The following is a 15,750-nucleotide window of genomic DNA, read 5'->3' as shown; positions in this document are numbered from 1 at the left end:
AAACTCTAGTATGTAAAGCCTTTCCAGACAGAAAAAAAATGCATTTTCTCTCTTGAAGTTATTTTGTATTGTCTAATCTTTATATTTACTTTTCATTTTACATGGTGTATCTCCTAGTAGCTATTTAGGAAGACTGAGTTCAGATCCTGTCTCAGATACTTACTAGTTGTGTCAACTGGAGCAAGTCCCTTTGCCTGGCTTAGCCTGGGTTTCCTCATTTATAAAATAGGGATGCAGGATTGTTGTAAAGATATTAGGAGGTAAACCACATAGAACTCTCTGTAAATATTAATGTGCTATATAAATTCCAGCTACTGCTATTATTTAATAAGCTCCTTGAGGCCAAAGGCCATTAAAGTCTTTTCCTTATATCCCCAGAATACAGCATAGCATCTTGCACATAGATGGGTTTTTAAAAAAAATATATTTATTGATCTAAATGGAATCTTTTAAATATCAACCCTTTTTACAATTCAACTAGACTCATTTAGTAAGCCAAAAGGCTAATAGGAATTTTACAAAAATAAAATATGAACAATGGAATTATAATGTTACACTGTAACTTAGAATCATATAACATCTCAATAGTCCAGAAGACTTTCTAGAGAGAAATTTGACAGGACTGTCAGTTTAATTCCAAGTGTGAATATAGGCATTTGCATAACTAAGCATCTTACTCAAAGAGTATTTAAATAATTCTCTTCCCTTTGTACAGGCTCCCTGTAGGTGCCCAGACAGCTTGCTGGGATTCAAAGAAGAGTTTAAATTATGCAGTTCACAAAAGGCAGTTCTTGACTCTGTTAGGGTTAAATACCAAAATGGGAATCTGTCGAGAAAAGCTAATTTTAAATAATTGTGCATTACAAATACCTTTCCTACAGACTCAGAGCCATCCACATCAGCTGAGGGTACTTTCAGTGTATTCCCACCAAATAGTGGTTGTTTTTAGTAAATTAACATAGATCAGTCTCAGTAAGTTAATAAAACTGTGAAGGGACCATCTAGTCTAAAAGGAAAAAGTCCTTACATGTTTTCCTTTTTATAACAAATCTCAATTTTTCTTAAAACTTAATATTTTCTTTCCTCCTCGTTTCAATATCAATATTAGAGATTTAGCTTTTGTGAGATTATTAAATTCTCATTACATAAAATGTTATCTTTCTTCTCCTTACTTGGCATCCTATGACAGTTCTCTGTACTTAAATCTCTGGGTGATTTATTGTAGACCGTTGCCATGGCAATAAGCAGTGAGCTAAAGAGCTGAGCACACTATATATTCATGGTCACAATATGAAAAAATGCTCCTCTTTTCAGTGGCCCCACAATGGTTGGTACCAGGTATTTCCCCTTTGGGGAATATAAGAAGCCCCCATCTATGACACCTTGTCTTCACAAATTAAAGCAACAAGGAACTTTTGAGTCCTTGATAGGCTTGTTTGGGGTTGTTTTTCTTTGCTTTTGCATGTATTGAGATGGTGACTACAATACAGAAACATCAACAGAATGAGAGGTTCCTAAATTCTAAAAGAGGGAAATCCATTAATTAATACCTTTAATCTTTCCTTCATCATATACTTCTAACAATATCTTAATTAATATGTACTCTGAGTAAAGTTGTACCCTGCTTAGTTCTTTTGATTAATTGTTCAAAAACACAACACATGGAATAGTTGTTAACATGGAAATAATGTTGGAGAACATACACTCTTTGAAAGCAGAAACCATTATTTTCTTCCCTCACCCTTTCCATATCAGTATCCAGCACCAAGTCTCACAGTAACAAAATAAAAGAAATATTTGGTGTTTTTTATTATATGAGAATATGGAAGGAAGAAAAGTAAGGAGATCTATGATTTCACTGGTATAGGACACTCCTCCTGGATGTGGAAATCCCCTCTACCAACTGAATCTGGCATCTCTTCTGCAAATTAGTCTCAGAGAGTTGTCTGGAACAGTGATGTCAATAGCAAATAGATATACATAAGAATAAGCAAGGTTCTCTGCAGGTCACATATTGTCTTAATTTAAAAATGTCATATTGTCAACATTTTCTTCTATTTTTCTTCAGTTTTAAAAATATTTCCCAATTATATTTTGATATGGTTTGGCTTCATAGCCTCATGTTTGACTTTAGAGGATAAGTGACAGACCCATGATTGCATTCAGTATGCATCAGATGAAGGGCTTGAACCCACTGGTTCTCTTTGAAAGCAAAGGATAAACTACAATCAGGCATAACAAAACCTAGCTTATTGGGTTACAATTATATTTTAATAGCTACTTTTAAGATACATGTAGATGTCTAAGAAAAAGTCACATGATACAGCCAATGATTTATGAAGATTTTTTTATCTTTTTCAACCTAAACAATAGGGCATAGTGACATCCCTGGCCTTTTTATACATATTAATTAAAAATTTTAGTCATTATGTCATCATGAACTGAGAATAAGCTATTAGCTTTGTTCAAGGAGAGCTGTCATTTTGATTTTGAATACTTAAATTCTTAGGCAAAAATGTATATAGGGTTTGCTAAATAGAAAATGTTTCATTTATTTTAATTTCTTTGGAATAGAGAATTTCTAAATGAAAAAACTTTCTTCCAGTGAAAGTTGGTACCCACTTTGTAGCTAAAGAGTTTTAGTAAGTGGCCTGGAGCACTATTTTATTTATTCTATAATCCTGAAAGAGCTAGAGAAGATTTAACATTCTTCTTTTCTGATTGTGTTTGAAGACTGATGACATTTTCTCCACTTCAAGACCTACCATATGCAATTAATCATTTTTCTGATATGTTTAGTTATAGGTCAGAAGTAAAAGCAAGGCAAGATGTGAAACCTGACATCCGACAACCCCCATTTACAGACTACAGGCAGCCAGCCACAGACTACAGACAGCCCCCACTGGACTACAGGCACCCTCCGGGAGTGGATTATCAGCAGCCACCACCCTTGGATTATAGGCAACCACCTCTGTTAGACTACAGGCAACATTCTCCAGATACAAGACAATATCCTCTATCAGATTATAGGCAACCCCAGGTAAATTGCACATAGTAGCCATTTGATAAATAATTATCAAATTGGATTCAAATGAATAAAGAAAAATGTATAATTACCACTTTCACTCTGGGTCTCAATTTCCCCTTCTATAAAATAAGGGGATTAGACCAAATGAGCTATAAGCAACCTACCAGGTCTAAAGTTTTATTATTTTCATAAGCTCAAAGTAATGGACTCAAGGTACATAATGAAACATACTTTCTTAGATATAACCAGTGTTTGAAATTGTTTTGCTTCACTATGCATATTTATTATAAGATATTTGGGTTTTCTATGAGTTTTTTTGTAACAGTAGAGGTAGAAGTTATGAAGACAGACAAGGCAATATGTTGCCCCCAATGAGATGGAACCATTTAATAAATGCCAAGAAGTAACAGAAAGAAAACTGGAAGGAAGCATAAATAAGTAAGGTAGCTTGCTTTCATTCAGAAGTGCTTATTTTATTTTATATTTAAGAAATTTAAATTTAAAAAATTAATTTCCTTAGATTTTCTAAATCTCAATATGTAAAAAAAGGAAAATTATGACTTCAGAATTCGAAACAATAGAATTATACATTGCTATAATTTAGAGGATTATTTTGTTGTAATTGTTTTAAACTCATAAATTTTTCTGTAGAGTCTTTAAAGTATCAAAATAATTTTTAAAAATACTGACTAGCTTTGTACTGGCTAGTACAGTACCCTGGTTGTATCCTGTGTTCTATTATTTTTTAACATATGACAGTGTAGAAGTTGGAACAGGGAAGAAATGGATTAAACTAATCCCTGTTGGTAATGTGCCAGCTAATTCTTAGAAAGCATAATACCTTAAGCAATTTAAAATGAATTTAACTGAATCTTTAAGGCAGATGCTGAAAATTTTATGCAAAGCAGTTATGTATGAATTCAAAATATAACCATTCTTGATCTAGAAAAAACAATGCAATTTTTAAAAATGTTTGTACTTTGTAGGTGTTAAGATGGAATGAAATAGGGGAAAGGATTTTAAATCGCTTCTTCGTCAGAAGCTAAAGAAAGAAAGCATGTCTGTATTTAGATCAGATTACATTTTTATCATCTTTGTAGCTTACTTCTATTCCAAAATTTGAATTTGTAAAGAAAAATCAATAAAAGGCAGCTAAAAAAAAAAAGAACTTACTTGTTACAAGGAAGATCGATTATGATTTGTATACTTGTTTGACATGCCATGATCCATGGAAAGCAAAAGCAAAGTGCCATTAATTCTCACTTTACTAATAGGCTAACCCTATTATTTCTAAATATGCCCTTATATCCTGACCCATTAACAGTGATGTTCAACATCTATTGAATCAGGTAAATCAAGTCAGTGGATCATAATTATATGTTATAATAACATGTTTACAAGTAAACCAACTCACACCAGAATTAAGTTAGCTACACTATAAAGTACCCAAACGAATATATTTGAATCAAGCCAGAGTGTTTGAAATTTTGATTTGCATTTTTCCAATGACAGATTAGATGGCATCTCCTTGAATGTATTTATGTCTTAGTACAAATTAAAAGAACAAAAGAAAGTCACTGTCACAGAAAAATCTTCTGTGAGAGCTAAAGATCATGTATTCCATTTTATACCTCAACAGGATTTTGATTATTTTACTGTGGACATGGAAAAGGGAGCCAAAGGGTTTGGATTCAGTATCCGTGGAGGAAGAGAATACAAAATGGATCTGTATGTGTTGAGGTTAGCAGAAGATGGACCAGCAATAAGGAATGGAAGAATGAGAGTAAGTAAGAACTCTTTTATAAAAATTGCTGAGTGTATTTTAATGCTCTGTAATATTAAATAGAGCTTAGTTGCCTTAAAAACAAAAAAATTCCAGTACTCAGCAGAGTTTAGTATCACATTTGAACTCTTTTCATCACCATTGAGTTATATTTAATTTTAATATTAATTAAGCCAGGCATATGAATAAACTTTAAAACTTATTATAATTTACTTTGAAATAAACATTTTCATATTATCTCTATTTTCTTTGCTCTGTGGATTTAAAAAAAAAAAAATGAACTGTATCAATCCACATCTTGGTCCTTTGACCAGACAAGAATTCTTAAATTCTACTTCTAGGTTTCAACAAATTCTATGATGGAATTACAATTTTGTTGACAATAGCAAGATCCCCACCACCCCCCCCAAAAAAAGATAACATTTGGGGACAGCTAAGTGGCACAGTGGATAGAGCACCAACCCTGAAGTCAGAAGGACTTGAGTTCAAATTTGACCTCAGACACTTAACACTTCCTAGTTATATGGCCCTGGGCAAGTCACTTGATCCCAATTACCTCAGAAAAAAAAAAGAAGACAATAGCAAGACTCTTTCTTTTCTTTTCATATACCTTTATAAGTAGAGTTTATTCATTTGTTAAAAGAGGAAACTAAACTAAAAAGACAAAATAAAAACAAAACAAAAATATTTTTGAAGTGAGGAAGGACATAATTGTATTTTGTGATTGGGTAACTGAATTGGCAATTAAATTGTATCTTTTGACTTTTTTATTTTGACTGACATTAATCAAAAGCTTCTTCACTTCTTTGGATATCTCAACTTCTATAGCACTTTGGTTGTTATGATGTGCTTTCCTTAAAATGATCTTGCAAGATAATGTACATATTAGTTCTGATAATTAAAAATTAGGATAATTTCCATTTTGCTTGGGAGGAGACAGAAGAAAAAGCACATGGTCCAAGGATACAAAGTCCACATATCAGAACTGGGTTTCAAATGTAAATCTCCTGCCTTTGGAAGAAGTGTTCTTTCTACTATATCCCAATGTCTTCTCCATTGATTAAAATAAAAATGGCGATGGAATTTTTTTAGTATTGGTAAGCAACTTTACATCACTTTGGATTTAATTAGATCACTCAAAATTCCTTAGATCTTGGACAGTCTGTATGTATATCCTTTATATAGCTTTTCAAGTTTTCTGTTTATAGGGGATACATTTAAATACTTGAAAATAAGGTATGTCACAAAATATCATCATCCAACTTGGCTGAGATTAATCTGAAACAATCTTTTCTGGATGAAGTCTTCCTGGTTCTTTGAATGAATACCTAGTAAGGAAAGCGGTAATCATAGTTTCCTTTTTTTAGGGATTCACAAAACATTCTTCACAACAGAATAATATGGACTAGAAGCTTGAAACAATCAAGCTCAATGACTGGAAATCTACATAATCAGTCATCCCTCTTTTTAAAATTTTACAAACTTACTGTATTTGTATGGCAGCTCTCCTTTTCCTATGATCTTTTAAAATCAGTAGCCAAAACTCCTTGGTGACATCTCACTCATTATTTCAGGTCTCTGGATGTAGTTCCTCTAGATCTAGTGACTTGAGTTCCTCAAGGAAAGTTGGGTTTCAACTTTCTTAATATTACTAACATTTTGATTTTGACATTTCTAGTCCAAAGTCCATCATTCAAGGAAGACAAAAGAGAAACCAAATAAGACTGGAATAATTCTTCATACTCTATCACTGTTATCCATTATCATCATCCCATAATCACTGAGAAATGATTTTATCTCATCTTTGCTTTTCCTCTTTTACCCAAAATACATGTGTTTGTACATATATATAAAATATGCATATACATACATATCTAAATAGATACATATAGTGTGTATATATAAAGATATATATATCTATATATATAAAGATATATATAGATATATATAGAAGTATATGTACATATGAATATGTAAACATATAGAAAATATCTGAAAATAAATATCACAATCATTTTGATAATTCACACCAAACATATAAAATATAAGCAAATATATACACATGTAGAAAATATAGATGAAAATAAATGTGAATCACATACACAATATTTAGAGACATATAGAAATACATACATATTGATATATTCACTCATACATGAGACAGTATGACAGTTAGCCTTGAAGCCAAGAATATCTGAATTCAAATTTAGTCTTTGACACATATATACATATTTTATGTGACCTTCAGCAAATTATTTACACTCTTGATTCTTTTTGCAGCTCTATAGATTGAAGAGTAAGAACTAATCAACATAAATATAATGTTTCCTTACCTGGAAGGTCCCATGTCAGTAAAGTAGCAAGTCTAATCTACATCTATCTATCTATATATCTATCTATCTAAGCAAAGTGGGGAAGATAGAAGAAATGATGATCCCTAAGAACTTTGTAAGATCTTTCTTACATATCATAATTCTGTATTTCCTTCTATATTATGAAAGAAGCCTAAAGCTTCTCCTGGTTCTCTGTAACTAGAGAGAGAAGTGTGCTCTCTATGTGGCACCATGACAAAACTGCCACCAAAAATTAGTGTTCTATCTTGCTCTAGACAACATAATTTCTCCAATTTTTCACACATGAACTGAGACCTCTATTATTTCTTTTGTTTGCTACTATTATCCGAAGTTCTATATTAAAGATTCTTATACCAGTGTTCCCCAGTCAGAAAAATAATGACATCTTTACCCATTGTACAAATAGTAACAAAAAACAGATGAAAGCAGTGTGGTCTTACAGAAGGAACACTGGCTCTGAGGACCTGGGTTAAAATCCTGCTTCCGATATGACATTCCTTTAAACTAGTCATTGAATATTCTTATACCTCATTTCTAAAATGAAAAAATTAAACTATATGGTCCCTGAAGTCCCTTCCAGCTCTCAAAAAGAAATGACAAAACTTCTGATTTCTGTGCTAGAAGGGAATTTGGATACAAATTCCCAGCAGACCTTCTGCTGTATTTTCTTTATGAATTTTATTTTAGATGTTCTGCAATGTTTGCTGAGGCTAATATAAATAGACATCATTGTTCATTCGTAGAATTGCTTTCATGGCTAGTCAAGGATTTTAAAGATTATTGCAGGTAAACATGAACCACTTAAGATTTTAAGGACTTTTTCTCCTTGGTACTACCTGTCCAAAAGGATTTACTATGGAGTATTTGAAGATAATTTAGGTTGATTACTCTAAATCTCTAACATTTAATTTTCAGGAAAAAACATCCAAACAATATAATTATGGGAGGGGGGCATCTCAGATATGTTCTGGATTGATTTTTATCAGATGATTTTAGAATTCTGAGGTTTTTGTGTGTTTTTTAAAGGAACTTTTATTTCATGAATTGAATTCAACAATCCTTTCTTAAATACCTACCAGGCCTTGGACAATAAGTTAAGCACAAAGGATATAAATGGAAAAAATTATCCTATATTCTACTATGTAAAATAAGATGTCTACCAAAAAAATAAAAATAGAATTTATATAAAAGTAGATATAACTAATGGGCAGATAGGTGGTACAGTGGACACAGTGCTAGGCTAAAGCCCAAGTTCAAATCCAGGCCTCAGACACTTACCAACTATGTGATCCTGAGCAAGTCACTTCTCTGTTTACCTCAGTTTCCTCATCTGTAAAAAGAACTGGAGAAGAAAATGGCAAACTATTCTAGTATCTTTGCCAAGAAAACTCCCACAGGTAGTCATAAAGAATCACTCATAACTAAATAAGAAAAAGATAGAATTTCCCAGGGAGGATACTGCTAACTGGAAGATCAGGAAAAGCTTCCTGTAGAAGGTGGCATTTCAACTAGTCTTTGGAGGAAGCAAGAATTTTATGAGATGGATCCAAGGTAGTGAGGCAGAGGTGATGGACTGCACAGGTACAGAGTTGGGTGATGGGATATCATGGATACTGGCCTAGCAACTAAGTCAATATGGCTAAAACATATTATTAACATACTTTTGCTACTCAACCATCACTTCAAACATATTTGTTTTTTTCCCTGAAATAAGTTGAATGTAAATATGTCTTTAAATATGACTACCAGAGCTAGCTAGATATTAGGCAGATAAAGGCCAAAAAGGATAAAATAAGGAGGATTAAATATTATGTTTATTAATCAAGGTCCTGTTTATCCTTGAATTGTCATTTTTTTTCAACTGAGCTCTTCTTTATTCAATAGAGTAAGCAAATAACAATACACTTAAATCCCCAAGTATATTTAAATTACAGCTCACATGAATAAACTACTTTAAGGTTTACCAAACACTATCCTAACAGTAAACCTATGAATTCAATAATAGAGTTATTAGTGTTTTTCTTTTGTAGTTCAGGAAACTAAATTTTAGATAAGTAGTTTCCCCAGTCACAAAGCTAGGAAATGTCAGAGTAAGAATTCAGTCAGATCTCTTGGCCGTAAGCTTACAGATGTTTCTTAGTGACTGGAACATAGTAGATGTTTAATAAGTGTTTATTGAATTGAATTCTTCCATGCCATGTTACAGGGATCCGGGATATTATTCACATATAAAGCAATTAGTATTTAATTAATGATTCATCCACAAGCCATCAAGTGACTGTACATTATAACAGAATTATAAACAGGATCAGAATTAATAAATGTGCTAATTGTTTGTCTCTGCTGTAGACAGTAAACTGTGTTTGGCCTGTAGCTGTGATAGACAACTTATACATGGAATACATGTAGAGAAATTCAGCTGTCACCATGAATATGTACTTAGTTTTAGGATGAGTCATTACCGTAGCCATAACCACAGGAGAGAAAATAAAAAAAGGAGGTTACTTAGAGAGTCAGCACTCAGAGAGAAAAGCCTGAGAATTGCTTATTCATGAAATGACCTGCATACTAAAATTAGAAGGGACCACAGCACTAGCTGACTGCATTCAGGTACTATTATCCCCACTGTGAACCAGAATGATGCTTACCTTTTCCCATCTACTGACCTTCTACACTGGTGCTCTTGATTGGGCCATTTTATTCTATTTTTGATCTTGTCTTAGACACCTGATCCTTATCTTACCTGTAAGTTCCTGAGTTCACTTCCTACTGGCTATGTCTGCTTCTTCTAGTAACCCAAAATGCCCACTCCAGATCAACGTTTTTGTAGCATTCTTGCCTCTGAAATCTTATGGCAGTGAATTGTATCATAGTGGTTCAGCATAGTTACAGACTCATGTAAATCAACTCTTATCATATAGTGACTACAATTCTTAGGCAAGCCTCCTGTTGGAACTACAGAAACCCCAGAACAACTTTATCACCCACTGACTCATTACTAGGTCCTTTGCTTGACTTTTAAAAATAATATCCAAGCAACTAAAAGTTATTGAATTACTGTAATATCATTTTAAGATACATTCAACAAATACTTGTAGGATACACAATTCTTCATAATTCTCAGTGTAAAATTATAAGATTAAAAGCTCACCGAAGGTCATTTATTTCAATATCCTATTTAAACTCCTTAAAAAGGAAAAGGACTCGTATTTATCTTTGTATGTTTCCATAACTTGCATATTTCCTTATAGTAAGTAGTTCATATATATTTGTTAAATGAATAAATGAGTATATTAAGTGATTTTGTCAAGATTCAAACTGATAATCTAGACTGGATTTTAATCCTCAACATCCTATACCTTTCTAACACTTAGCTGGGTTTTGTTTATTATTCCTGAGTATAAATATACCTAAAATAGTCACACACAAATCTTATAAGGTAACACTGAAAATAGCACATATCTTCATAGTGATAACAAAGGGAAGTAATCTGTTGGCCTTTTAAACTAATTAAATGTGCCAGTATTCAAGAGAAAAAAAATTTATTCAGAAGAACATTATCTTTCCTCAGAAATAAAGTGAATGTTTATTTTCCATTTAATAAGAGTACATTCATACCATTCAAATTTATTGGTTAGGTATGGAACTTAATGGGTCTATCCTAGTTTGAGGAGCCTGTAACAGGCAAGGAACTAGAAAACAATCCCTTCTTTTCTGTTACTGGGGGAAGAAATCACTTTGTTGAGCATCAAAAATCTAGATATAATAGAGAAAACAAAACAAAACAAAATACATTCTTTCTTTCTCTCTCACACATACACACATTTGTTTGTAGAAGGTCAAATATAAAAGAATCTAAAAATCTAAAATCAAAGAATCTAGGAGAAACAAGGCAGTGAGACCCAAAATGGTAGACATAAAAAGGAGAAAACAGTAAAACTATCATTAAATTCAAGAGACACAGTTTAGAAATCAGAAAATAACAATCCTTCATTGATTTTTAAAAGGGACAAAAAGCACTTTAGATTGGATAGTTGTTGAATTTATTTCAATTGTTTCCTACTCTTCATAACCCCATTTGGGGTTTTCTTGGCAAAGAAACTTGAGTAATTTGTCAGTTCATTTTACAGATAAGGAAGCTAAGGCAAACAGGGTTAAGTGACTTGCCCAGGATCATACAGCTAATAGCTATCCAAAGCAGAATTTGAACTCAGGAAATTGAATCTTCCTGACTCCAGGCCCGAAACTCTATCCACTATACCATCTAACTGTACTACTTTAGTTGGAGTATAGTGGTATAATAGGGGAGGTGGAATTAGAAGAACTACTTTTAAAAACCTCATATAAGAGAAAGAATTTGGATTTAATAAATTTACTTAGAATAAGTTTCATGAATGAAAGTAAACTGAGCTCAAACTAATATAACAAGATAATCAGTGGTATAGTAGTTAAAGTATTAAGTTTATAGTTGGAATTCAGATCCTGCTTTAGGCACTTATTATAGTTTAGGAAAGTTCAGATAAAAAACACCATGAAGAAGAGCAATAATTTTTAATATGTTATCTCAGTGTGCCTCCTTCATGCCTGAAGTGGACAGTACTGTGGAGGGAAGAAAAAAGAGCTAATCCATGCTCAGGTAGAAAGCTAAGAGCCTCTCAGGGCTCAACATTTTTTATGTAGTTTTATACAGAGAGTCAATATGATATCTATCTATAGGACCAGTAAAGTGAGGCCCTTTCTAAATTGTCTAATAAGAAATGAAAAACCAGGGTCAGAGAACTTAACCCTAATTGTGCCAATCCAGCAAGAAGCTGAAAAGAAGAACAGACGTGATGTCCAATCTCTGTGATTATGAGCTTTCATGTACTTGCCTCCTGGAGAACAGGGGTCATATTGATCAAACTTTTTACTTTTTTGACACTTACTAGTTTTATGACCCTGAACAAATAATCTAACCTCTCAGGGTCTGAGCTGCGAAATAAAAGGATTTAGCTCAATGGCCTCAAAGGTCCCTTCCAACTCAAAATTTTTGAGCCTATAATCTTATAAGAAGATGAAAGGTAGCACTCTCTAATCACTTTGATCACCTAAAAATACTCTACAGCAAACAACAAATTCCGATTTTTGAAAATCATAGAAAGGAAGAACTAAAAAATATAAGCAAAATTTTTGAGGCAAAATACATGAAAAAATGAAAATTAATAATTATTTTGATTCAAACTAAAAGGATTCATAGTTTCTATAGTTTGAGAAAAGTATTACTATTAAGAAAAAGAAATTATTTGAAATATGATTATTAGAAAGTATTGCTACACAGTGATTTTCAAGGAAATAAGGAGAATCCAATGGCAAAATGTGCCCTTATGACCTCTGGCATCATTTCCCATTCTAACAGTAAGCCATTTCAAGATGTACTTGTCATTATTCAAGAATTATAAAATCAAATAATCTCAGAGTTGCAAGTAGCATCAGAAGTCATCTAGTCCAATAAATATATGAACAGGATCCCCTTTCTAACATCTTTGATAATTAGCTATCCAGCCATCACTGGACCTATAGATATGGTAAGAAATCTCATGTCTCCAATTATAGCCCATTCTACTTGCTAGGTTTCTACTTGCTAGAAACCTTTGATGGGAGTGGGGGATTCCCCCCCACTGTTTGGTTCTGCACACATATATTGTATCTAGGATATACTGCAACCCATTGAACATGTAAAGGACTCTTGCCATCTGGGGGGAAGGGGTGGACGGAGGGAGGGGAAAAATCGGAACAGAAATGAATGCAAGGGATAATGCTGTAAAAAATTACCCTGGCATGCGTTAGATCAAGTCCAAATCTGCTTTGATTTCTAGTCATTCATTCTTCTTAATACTTCCCTCTGGAGAAGCAAATATCTTCAAATACTAAGAGATATCTATGATGTTCTCCCTTCCAAATCTGTTTTTCTCCAGGCTAAACATCTCAGGTGCTTCTAAGTTTTCCTGGGATGGCATGGTATCAGATCTTCTCATCATATTCTGGACTTTTCAGACTCTTTTTAAAATGTGCTACTCACATCTAAAAACAGTTATTTCAGATATAGTTTGACCAGAGCAGAATACAGAAGGATAAGAACTTCTTTCCTCTTAAATGATATAGTTCTGCTAATGCAGTTCAAGGTAAAAAGTTTTTGACCATCACATTACAGTGTTTGTCATAATGTCATTACCTACTAAAATACTCATGTATTTTTCACAAGAACTGTTGCTACTCATGTCTTGCCCATTCTGTAGTTAAGCAATGCATTTTTTATATCTTAAATTGTAGACTCTGCATTTATCCCTATTAAATTTTCTCTTACTAGACAGATATGGTAATCTTTGACTTTTTTCCATCTTATTATTCAGCCAATTTCCTCCACGCTCCTGTGAATTTCCCTTGCCTGTAACTTCTCAGTTCCTTCCCACTTACATCTCCTCTGTCTCTTCCTATTGCTTGAGTGCTGCTACATCTGTACTGATTTTATCCATTATAAGTTTATTCTTCATAACCTTAACTAAACTTTTTTCACTGTCTGGCCCATCCTTCCCATCATTCACTTCCCTATCATATTCTTTTTATCACATGTTTTAAATATTATTCTCTTTCTTCAAATCCTCATCACCAACTTTGAAATTCATCCACTGCTATGGATTTAACAATCCATAATTAATTTATAATAAGATATAATATAATATCTATATGAATAGATCTCAAATCTTCTTCTCTGGCTCTGAACTTTCTCTCATGTTACAGACTCATATTTTGAGTCTGCCTCCTAAATATCTCCATTTGGATCTCTTGAATGCACCTCAAATCAAAATCTAAAACTGAACTAATCTTTTTCCCTCTGAAACTTGCTCTAACTTCCCTCTGCTCATCAATGGCACCACTATCTTGATCACACATGGCATTAATTTTCAAATCATGCTTTTTTCTTCCCTCATCCTATAGGTCCAATAAATTTCCAAGTCTTATTCTATCACTTCCATATCTCTTAAATCTCTCATAATCTCAAATATCATTCCTACTATTATTACCTTTGTTCAATCTCTCATTCCTCCTTACTGTAATCCTGCAGTGATCCTGCAGCTGATCTCATGTCTCCTAGTCTATTTTCCTTTTCATCCAATACAGGTTTGTTAGATCTTTCTAATGGAAAACTTTGAACATGAGAATCATATGACTGTAGTGCTTGAAGATTTTTTGTGATTTTCCAATTCCCATTGTTTATTTTATTTTAATAATATTTTATTTTTCCAAACACATGCAACATTAACTTTTGCAAAAGCTTGGGTTCCAAATTTTTCTCCTTCTTTTCATCCCACCTTCCTCCCCAAGACAGCCCTCAGACAATCTGATGTAGGTTAAACATATATGATTCTTCTAAACATAGTTACACATTCATCATACTGCTCACACAAAAAAATCAGATCAAAAGGAAAAAAAACAACAATAACAACAAAAAATGGCAAAAAGCACTATGTTTTGAGCATATTCAGTCTCCATAGTTCTCACTCGGGATATGGGCAGCACTTTCCATCACAAGTCTATGGGAATTGCCTTGATCAGTTCATTGTTGAAAAGAACCTCCACCTCACATTGTTGAAAATCCATTGTTTTCATCCTGATATTCAAAGTTCAACATAATCTGACTAGGTCATATGCTAGGTCTAGCCAAAATGTTCCCTTCAGTGGACCCTATAATAATACTTAGAATTCTCTTCCCATTGAAATCTTATCAGTCTCTCCAGGTCCATCTCAAATGCTACTCTGTGAAGTCTTTCCTGATTCTCTTCATCCCCATGACCTAGGGAACAATCTCTTCCTCTTTGGAACTCAGAATACTTTATATGGAATAAGAACCATTGAGTTTTTGAATAAGAAGCAGTTTTTCTTTTTCTTTACTCTCCTCCAACACTTGGAACATAGTAGAAAACTTAATAAACCTTTTTAAATAAATAAAATACTTATGAATTAATAAATACTATAAAATAGCAGTAGTAATGTTTGCTTGCTAGGGGAAATTACAATCATAGAATCACATTTTTTAGAGCTGAAAGAGACTGTATAGGTCACATAGCCTTATGCTTTTACTTTCTGCTTGAGGGAATTGAAGTCCTGAAAACATTTACATGGTCATGTAAGTAATGAGGAGCAAGGCTGGGATTTGAATCAGGTACTTCAAACTCCAGCACTCTTTCCATTCCACAGAAGAGATAAAGTTTTTTTTTAATAACTTGTAAATAAATATACAGTTAAAAACTCTCAGGAGTATAATCTAATTAAGAATTGAAAGTAAATAGGAAACACAGCCAGAATTATTTTATGCAAATAATAATAAGCATACTAAGTAATTTATTGATGAAATCCAGTGAAGCAAAGACAATGAAAGAATCCAAGAGACATTTGAAGGAAAGGAAGAATAATTGTAAATGTTTAAATAAATATCTAAAGTATAAGAACAAAAAGAATCCAAGAGAAGAAACTTAAAAATTACTCTTAGGTGGTGTATCTTTCCATGCGATGTCTTCTCTTATTTGAATAAAAAATATTATAACTAT

The 15,750-nt window shown here is 32.9% G+C and overlaps 1 protein-coding gene across 8 annotated transcripts in view; it reads left to right on the top strand.

The window, feature by feature from the left end:
* MAGI2 (membrane associated guanylate kinase, WW and PDZ domain containing 2) overlaps nt 1-15,750 on the top strand; it is an 895,053-nt gene that overhangs the window by 749,487 nt on the left and 129,816 nt on the right. For all 8 annotated transcript variants that reach the window (XM_052000674.1, XM_052000676.1, XM_052000675.1 and 5 more), the window contains 2 exons: nt 2,800-3,040; nt 4,668-4,811. In XM_052000674.1, coding sequence (XP_051856634.1) covers nt 2,800-3,040; nt 4,668-4,811 — 385 coding nt within the window. The remainder of the gene's footprint in view (nt 1-2,799; nt 3,041-4,667; nt 4,812-15,750) is intronic.

This window comes from Antechinus flavipes, chromosome 5 (genome assembly GCF_016432865.1).
Source record: "Antechinus flavipes isolate AdamAnt ecotype Samford, QLD, Australia chromosome 5, AdamAnt_v2, whole genome shotgun sequence".
Classification (NCBI taxonomy): Eukaryota; Metazoa; Chordata; class Mammalia; order Dasyuromorphia; family Dasyuridae; genus Antechinus; species Antechinus flavipes.
Note: the sequence above shows the minus strand (reverse complement) of the source record. Positions and strands in the feature narration are given on the sequence as shown.